At 40.2% G+C, this 9,662-nt stretch overlaps 1 protein-coding gene across 10 annotated transcripts in view; it reads right to left on the reverse strand.

Moving 5' to 3' along the window:
- Positions 1-8,840, reverse strand: part of tcf7 (transcription factor 7) — a 75,613-nt gene extending 66,773 nt beyond the window's left edge. For 3 of the 10 annotated variants that reach the window (XM_039777206.1, XM_039777203.1, XM_039777201.1), the window contains exons 1-3: positions 8,342-8,524; positions 7,951-8,020; positions 6,295-6,401 (exon numbers count right to left, since the gene is read on the reverse strand). In XM_039777206.1, coding sequence (XP_039633140.1) covers positions 6,295-6,401; positions 7,951-8,020; positions 8,342-8,524 — 360 coding nt within the window. Of the gene's footprint in view, positions 1-6,294; positions 6,402-7,950; positions 8,021-8,341 lie in introns of all 10 variants that reach the window. The other 7 variants (XM_039777205.1, XM_039777209.1, XM_039777207.1 and 4 more) reach the window with 4 other exon arrangements.
- Positions 8,841-9,662: the final 822 nt, after the last annotated feature.

Consider the following 9,662-nt stretch of genomic DNA (forward strand, 5'->3'; position numbering starts at 1 on the left):
AATGACACTGCACACTGTGCTGCTAAACGCAGCTTGTAAATTCCAGTGACTAAGTGTACACACTGTCAAACAGCGTTTAAAACAAACACTGTACTGTTTTCCCAAAGCAATTAATACAGTGAGCTCTTTACAGTCAGTGCCCAGGTACAGTGAGCGGTAAAGTGTTTCAGAGCAGCGTGTTGTCTTTGGAGCTTGTTGACGTCTTTGTGTGACCACAGCTTCCACATCACAGAGAGTTTGTCGGCCTCTCTGACAGTGAAGAAAATGGCACACAGCCGAATATCAGATGGTAGGTTCAATTGCTTCGCAATGTTCAACTGCTCCTTCAATTTTCAGACAATGACCTGCAAACAGCTGACCGTCTAAGAAAGTGTCCTAACAACCAACTGTATTACTCCACTGAGAGCTTTATGACTATTAACAGTCCGAATCGGTTTTCATTGAAATTTGTTAAAGCTGATCTAAACTTCAATTCTTTCAATCTAAACAGTGGATAGACAAGCTGAACTCATTAAATAATGGTTTATAAAAAAAAAGGTTATGGATTCAAATCTAAGTCTAAATACTCTAAATATAACCACCAATCACTCCTTACGAGTGAGTTATTTGCCACCTCAGAAACATTTACAGCCCGTTTTTGTTTTAGTGGGCTAGCCACCCACTACTTTCGACCAAGAACCCAACGATCTCCAGCAGCAATCATACAATGCGACTTCTTCTACTATTTCTTTTTCTGCTACTACTTTGATCTAATACGCAGACGCCTTGCTGAAGTCCACTGCAGCAGTAGGTAATATCAATGTGGTGATTCGCATTAAATAGCCTTGCACCAGTCTAACGTTGGCAGGCTTTTATTGTGAAGCAGCTGAAGGAAGTGCAGCTTGAGTTATGCAAGCCAACTGCCAACTGTTAACTCGCTGTTTAATTAATAGTAGTCTACGCCAGGATATGTGTCTTTTAGCACTTTTCTGTAAAACAATCAGTTTGAGAAACTGCAAGACAGGGGAGAGGAAGCTAATTAAATAAAGAAGTGCAGGAGACAGAAGGCCACAAATAAAAGGTACTAATTTATCAAGGTTGGTCTGTTACAAACACAATGTGCCTCCTCCATCTTTGTTAATAACCAACACCACGCCCACTAATATCAGACATTTTAGGGGAAACGCTGCGCTTACTCATATGTGTAAGTTCAAATATCTTTATTTAAAAGCCATGGTCATAGATTAATAATAAGCTCCTATTTAGGCAAACAGACCACAACACAGCAACAACATATGACACTCAAACTTCTGTGTGATGCAGAGCTAATAGACTCGGTTCTTCATCTCTCCTTTCCCAGCTCTTTACTGCTTTTCTTTATTCCTTATTCTATTTACTCATTCTTTGTCCACTTTCCATGAAATCGTTTTATGGTTCACAAATACCATGACATTATCTCACAAAAGAAAAATGAAAAAGTTGAAATTAGAGCAAAAAGAAGCTTAGAACCAGCTAAGATGATGAAGGCAGCACAGGCAAGTCAAGAGATAGATACGTAAGAAGAAGGCAAATAGAAAAAAGGAGTTGGGAGAAAGACTGGTGGATGCTGAAGAGAGGAACATACTGAGTTTGTATTGACAGTGTCCCCTCTGCTGGGGTTTGACTCCCCGAGACGACAAAAGACTCATGATCCCTTCAAAAACACTGTCTGCTGGTAATCCACAGTGTTATACACACACAGCCAGTGAAGGTCTAACACACATACTGCATCCACAAACACAACCCATACAGCCAACATTAGCACACAAACACACCATGAATCCTAGACACAGACACACAGACACACAGACACACACACACACACACACACACACTTAAGTTTAATAAACTTAAAACAGCAAACATACACACGAACAATGTGCACTGTCTTACACGCTGCAGATAAAGCTTTATCCAAAGACAACAAGCTGAGGGAGTTTAGTCATATCTCTGAATCCCACTAAGCTCCTTCTTTGGCCACTTCCTCTGAAAGGACAGCTGATATCTACATTAATGTAACAACAGCGAAATGTCCCATGAAATGCTGTAATAAGGAGTATTATCGCTGAATGGGATAAGGCGGGAATACACTTTGCAGCAGCAGAGATTAGACGCTTTTTACATGAGATGTTTACAGTAATACCATAATAATAAGGGGGGGGGGGGGATTTATTCGTCTTCTTGTTTATTTCAGACAATCAGGTTTGGGTAAACATGAAAAAAAATGTAATCTTTTCAGAATAAAACAGCTCCTGTTCTGTACAATGGTATGTGACCCCCCCCCAACTGTCGAGACAAACGTTTAACGTCCTTTGACAAGTTCTTATTCAGACCTTCTTTCTAGGATAAATATATCTTCAAAAACGATGTGAATACGCACATATAAAACAATCTGAAAGAAGCTTGGAATTATTAGATTAGTCTTGTACAACCAGAGAAAAACCCACACGGCGTACCCAGGGGAGTGGAGGGGGAAGATACAGACAAACAAATATTACAATTAGTATCTGACTTTTAGTCATTCAGCTGATGCAGTTTACAGGAACACACAAAGGTTTTGAGAAATTATTGTTTGTTCGTTCAGTTTAGCTGGTAAATGGTGACAACATTCAGCCTCCCACTGATTTAAAGAAGACCGTCGCTGCCTCTCAACAAACTGGCTGCAAAGAGTGATTTTTCCAAAGGAACTGATAGTAACAGAATTAGGGCCGCAACTATTTTCCTTTTCAATTAATGATATTATTTTCCTGAATAATAAAACTATCCTTCACAATATCACAGAGTCGCCTTCAGATGTCTTACTTTGTCCAACTGACAGTGCAAAACGCAAAGCCATTGAATTTACAATGATATAAAAACAGAGAAAAACGTTTGGCCTTTGTCTTTGACAAACACTTATACAATTAATAGATTTACCAACTAATTACTTCAGCTGCAAAGCGAATGAAAACCTCTCTGCGGTGTGATTGCTCCGCTGAAATAACTTCAAAAGATAATCTGGACAAGACTGGCCAAATATAATCTATATTTATGTTTTCAATTGCTCAAACTTCTGGACATATAATAAGATATAAGCATGAAGTGTGGGAGCAGATGTTCTTATCACTGAACAGGTAAGTTGACCAAGAAGGCCCCGTAAAACTAGTTATTAGTGCTGAAACCCTTTTCCCATTAATGGATTCATCGTCGAACATCATCATCAATTCTGGAATAACTGCTTCTATCTCCTTGAATGTAAGTATTTGCTGCTTTTTACATCATTGTTACATCGAGTCACCTCTGGGAAATCATCACTATTATCTGACATTTAACAAAACTAAATGATTACTCAAAAACATAATCGACAGGCTACTTGACTTCCTAGTAGTGCCAACACTATAAGAAACTAGAAGTAAAGAGGGAAACTCTCAAAGTCATAATGCCGACAGAAGGACGGCAGTCAGACATGGACACACACATACATTACATGCGTTGCATGTCCCACATTAACACCACAACTAAGAACCTAAGAAAACACCAAAACAGCCCTTTATTCTGTTCGTCTCCCAGACCTATAGTTTCCGATCCATCTCTTCCATCCATAATCATCACCCCCAGCCCCCCAAACCCTCTAAACCACTATGCTCAGCCCTTTCAAGTGGCAGGTAAACGGGGCCTGACGCGCCGCTACCGCCTCGCAACCAGCGGGCTAATTACAAGGGAAGCAGCAACAAGTGAGCATTGTGTGGAGTCTCGAAGACACACAGGGAAAGAAAGTGCTCTTTATCTTGCCACCCCCACCCCAACCCATCCCACCCTCAACGAAAACAATCTCTGAGAGGCTTTGCGGTTGGCACTCCAGGGTTGGAGAAAGAGAAGAGAAGAGAAGAGAAGAGAAGAGAAGAGAAGAGAAGAGATGAGAAGAGAAGATTGTGAGACAGTGAAAGAAGTGGAGACATTGATGAGCAACTTATACAATCACATTTGCTCACCGTGTTTGTCTAACACGATGCCGGATGTGCCGTGTTATGCAACGACGACTATGAAGATGTTTAAGGAAATACGAGTATACGCTCTCTCGTACTAGTAGTCCATTCAAATGATATTCTGAATCACAGTGTAGGGTTATGAATAACACTTCTCCTTGGGGAGAATGTGACTTCCTTGGAGATGTGTTATGTACATGTGTTGACAACCGCACCTTTTACATGTAAAACCCCAACAAGTGGTGCTACTATTGGCTAGAATTTTCTTTAAGAAAAAAAACACTGTAAAACAACATGAGTGCTACCTAACCTTTTTCCAGACACATTTTAAATCTGGCATCCTAAAGTCAAATTATAGGGGGCTAAATATGCAATTTAAGTACAAAAGCGGTTTAAAGTCAAAGCGAGGGCATAAACAGGGTTCCATACATTTACTTTGAAGGATTCTATCTAACTTTCTACTGTACTGAACTGTTGCGGAGCAAAGAAACAACTTTCAAAGCTATCACGAGATTGAAATTAAATTTTATTTTCCCATAGACTAGAGCTTTGACAATTCATTTTTTTTTTTAAATGTGAGGAGCTTGTGATATTTTTAGCTATAACATTTTTACTAGAAGCCTGTCACCAATCTCTTTTTTCTTTACCCGTCAACCCATTTAAAGTCCCCCATGACCAACCGCTGGGTCTTGACCAATACAGCAGATTCCTAAATCACTGTGCCTCATGTTAGATCAGCCTACAGTACATGTGATCTCATAAACAGGCATCTCTGCTGTTTAGCAACGTCTTGTCTGCATGAGCAGGGGGTTAATTCAGGCAACAGGATTACACAGCACAGGGAAAAATGAATTAGGCACAACCGCTCATGTTTGGTGCAATTAGTCAGCCTATCCATAGATATTGGTTGTTATGGGTGACTTGAAGGGATTTTATGATAATTTTTTTAGGGCTGTCTGGCTGGATGAGTGATACTGCATACTTGAACTCCTTCCATGAGTGTTATGATGTTTGTTTTAGCGGTTTAACACTCAGAACAGCTATTAAGGCAGCAACAAACCTCTTGTCTTTCACGCACAGTACAAACAGATGGGAAACGTCATGTGAAATGCTTCACGGTGACGACATCAATCAGATTCCAACTTCAGCAAAGGCGTAAACAAAAACAACCTCTTCGTTTTAAGTTGCGCTTTATTTCATAAGGCAGCGGGGGGAAGGGGAGAACACGGTTCAAAAGCAAATCAGAGCACATGTAAAGTTTGTGATGTATTTGCAGGGCTGCGATCTGACGGTGGCTATTTCAGCATCTTTTAAACCTAATCGGCCTACGCTGTATTAAACTACAGGCACGTCCAAGTACTGAAATAAAATCAACCGTTTCTGCTTTGCAATTTGAACGAGTGAAGGAAGTGTTTCTTGGGCTTAATTGACAGGCATATGTAATGTAATCATTATATAGCTCAATCACATATAACTACATCTAAAAGAAGCATAACAGCAGAAAAGCCCATCTATTATCAATATATATATATTTTTTTTTAAATGTGAAAAAAGACATACAGTACCAACAGTAATCTACTTTTAATTCAAACCCCTGATTTATCCACGAAGGAGCCATTAAAAATCTGTACATATAATACAGATTTGTAAGAAGTGAAAGGTCTTAAATATTATATTTGAGACCGTAGTATGCCGATTGCATCTAATAGGGAAAGACACCACTGATTTTTAGGCTGATGTACAGTAAGTGAAAGATTACAAATTTGCGAGACCAGATACACAACAAATGATTTGCAAATTATGCACAAATTCCCAGAAGAAATATATATGTCTTCATCCAAAAAGACCAGAAAAATCAACAGCACTTTATTGTCCAATATGTCCTCGCCATGTCTGTTTGGTACTGTTTTTCTGGCTACTGAGGATCTATTTGCTTCAGCCCAAAATAAAAAGAAATACTAGCCAGCGGCCACCAGACTGGAAACATTTCCATCCTTGAGCGTATGTTTCTGTCTTTGTCCTTATTGCTTCAGCAGTGGTGAGCTACTATGGCAAGAGCATCACCACCAACACTGAATATTACTCAAAAGTTCCCTCCTGAAGCACAAAACCATGTCTTCAATGTTTGAACTTGATACCAAAGAATACACACAAGAGCATGCATTTCACAAGAGCTGAAATGCATAAACTTGCACTGGAGTCCAATGTAGGATGGAGACATAAGGACCTCAGACTGCCCTCTGCAGTTCTGGAGAACAACAGGGCCAGTGCACTCTAGCCAGCAGGAGAATTAAAAAAGAAGTGGACTTACAGATGGAGAAACAGAGCTGTTGGGGAGGTAGGGGTCAGGCAGCATCAGGAACGGATACCCTGGATACGCCGGCGTCTTGTACATGCCTCCATCTTGATGCTTCGACACTGAGGTCGGACATGAAGAACAACAAACAAGAGTTAGAAACTCAATAACTAAAAGAAAGTTTTAATGCCACCATTTATAATGCCAGTTTTTGGAAGATGTTTCTCTTATTTTCTGAGCAAAATATTTTTGTCTGGTCTCTGAGAGGACATATATCAGTATGGTATCATTTGAAATTTGATTTAAATGAATACAAAAGTTGCTTAAATGAAACAATGTATGCACCCTATGAGGATTAAAATAATGAAAACAAGCCAATACTTCCACAATGCCGCTAGAAGATTTAGGTGCGTGCCTCAAAACAAAAAGAAAACCCTGACTTCCAAAATAAACGTGCATACAAAGTAGGTCAACTATTCACAAGTGTTCTAGTTACTACATGTTATATCCTCGTGTGAGCACAGACTACAATACTTGAGCAAAAGCGTTACAAGCGTCACCTAGCCTGAGAGGCGTGAACTCCTGTAGCCTATGTGTTAATTTATCTCTCACCACCCCCGGCCATATTGAGCATCAGTGGCCTCTCTCTGTGGGTCAGCTTTAACTAGCTTGTACCTGGTCTATATAAAACACAGAGACACATTAAACTTTGACTGTTTCAGCCTAATCCCTTGTTGTCGCTGAGCTTTTAACGTGGCCGTAACCAAGGTGACAGAAAACTAAATATCAATCAGAATTACTCAGAGTTGTAAAGTTATTTTCTGTGGGTTTCACTTTTTCCCATATAGACACACTAGATTTGATATGGCAAATCCAAATTTGATCAAATGTGAGAACATTTTTCCTTTTAGAAATGATTAGAATGAGTTATAAAGCTTGAGTCCAGCCTACAGTGACGCCTTATAATTAAAACTGCCATGTATACATTCTCTAAATGTGCCTTATCCTAGGGAGGAAAGCGAAATTGCTCTGTTCATTTTGGGTGGCAACAGTTAAGGAAAAAAAACAACAACAAAAAAAAAAACTCTCAAGGACCCTGGTTGACCTCACTTTTGGCAAAGTCTGGCAAAAACTACACTGCAAAAAATGTCAAGGGTTGAATCTAAAAATGTATTTAGATACATGGGCACAGGGCAGATCACACTAGTATTACGAACTGAAGACATTATCTTAACGTGTTTGATAGAAACTGAGTAAAGAGTGAAATAATCTGATCCTTAGCACTGTAATTAAGGCCAAGAGACTTCCAGAGTCCATGTTTCACTAAATAACTGGTCATGCTGGACATTTAAAGCAGGTTATCTCTCTAGGCCTACTTAAATATCGTTCTAAAACAGAAACACAGGACATCTCCCCCACCAAAGTGACACATAGGCTATTAAAGATTTATAACTACAGAGCTGCAGACACGATGGACATCTTTTGCAGTGTACACCTGAAAACAACTCTTTGAAGTTGGTTTTTATGCTGCAACACGTGTCCTCGTGACCAAATTACTCCTTAGTTTGACACAATGGAAGGGGGGGGGGGTCTCTTTATCGCTTCTCAGGTGTTTTTGAGATAGCAGTGGCTACTCAAACCGCACGAGAGCGAGTGTGTAAATGTTCTTACCTCCGTCATGATGCACCCGGTGTTTGTCTGGGAAGCCCCTCTGTTCGCCCTGCTGTCCCCGTCTGACCGCCTGGAAGGGACCGACAACAAACTCGGGGTCAGATACTCTCCCCCCAAAAAAAGTAAAGAAAAAGGTTGAGGACAAACAACCACACGTTTTTGCACAGTGTCAAAGAGAGTGAGGGGGACTTTAAAGCAACCGTATCAGACTTTAAATGTGTGCGGGATGTTACTACTGTTGCCCTGAAGGCAATTCATAGCGGTTTTTTTAAGGGTAACGCTATCAATTGTCAGCAGCGCGTAGGATAAAAACAAGCTTTCTCACACACTCTTTCCGTGTTAACGTATATCCACTCACACACAAACACTATAGTATATGCCACCTACGTACCGCTGCGTTCGGACTTTGATTTATTTCCGACTCGTTCACCAGAGAGGACTTGAGGTCGGCCAGGTCTCTCTCCGTGAACGCATTTTCTTGGATTTTCTCCTCTTGCTCCCCTTCGTCTTTAAACGCTATCATCTCATCATTCGCTCCCAGGTCGTCCCCGCCGCCGCTGCTGAGCTGAGGCATGTCTTCTTCTCCCACCTCCTTTGCGATAGTATACACTTAAAAAGAACAACAACAATAAAAAAAAGTATAAATAAAGAAAAGAATGAAGGGACTTTGTCTGTTAAAACTCCTCAGTCTGGGGCGCCTCCAAAAGTGTAGAAACCCCCACCGCACGCAGGGAAAAAAAGTTGAGATGTGTCGTCCCCGGCTGGCTGGTTGGTAGAGGGCTAATGTTTCCCTACAACAGCAAACAGCTCATTTGAGCCCAAGACAAGGCGAAGAGTCCCGACATCAAAGGGCGCCGACCGGATGATTGACAGGTCCGATGACTTGTTGGGGGGGGTTGTACGATTGTTTCGGCAGCGTGAGTCTCTTAAAGAGACATCACCTCCCTGAGCTCCGCTGAACAGGCATTATTCATGACTTTCAGGGGCGGGTTCACGCCATCCACGTTCCCCTGGCTGCAGACAGCTGCTGCGTTTTGCCATCAAAACTTCACTAAAGTAAAAACAAATATTCTCTGAGGGCAGCAGGGCAGATATGTAGATGGAGTGGCTGCAGGTAAAATGTTCATCCTGATAGTTTTCATATTTTGGTCAGGACTGCTGATTAGAATGATGTGTTCTGGTTCCAGGAAATATAATTTGTTTCCTTCCTCATTTCCAGTGGTGGACAGTAACTGAGTGCATTTACTCAATTACTGTACTTAAGTAGGCCTACACATTTGAGTTACTTGATTATTTCCATGTAATCCTACTTTACTACTCCACTACATTTATCTAACAGCTGTAGCTACTCTGTGCAATTAGTCTATAATTCAATTGTAATACTTGGCATTAATACTGCATTCATAATGTACATTTCAAATCATGTTCTTGTTTATATTGTATTTTAATTTTAGCACAATCATATATCCCATTTTCAGCATTATTATTAGTTACACTGTTGTTATATATTGGACATGTTGTTTTTACATATTTTATATTTCTATTCTATAGCCTATGTTGATTTTTAAATATTGTAGCATAATGCACATATTTTAACATAGGTTTATACCTGTACATTTTGCACAGAAATGTATTTGATAAGCCTAAATCAATTAAACTACCCAACAATATATAAATAAGCAAGCTCTACCTCGCCCAACTACAACAGTAAA

The sequence above is a fragment of the Perca fluviatilis genome, chromosome 16, assembly GCF_010015445.1.
Source record: "Perca fluviatilis chromosome 16, GENO_Pfluv_1.0, whole genome shotgun sequence".
NCBI lineage: Eukaryota > Metazoa > Chordata > Actinopteri > Perciformes > Percidae > Perca > Perca fluviatilis.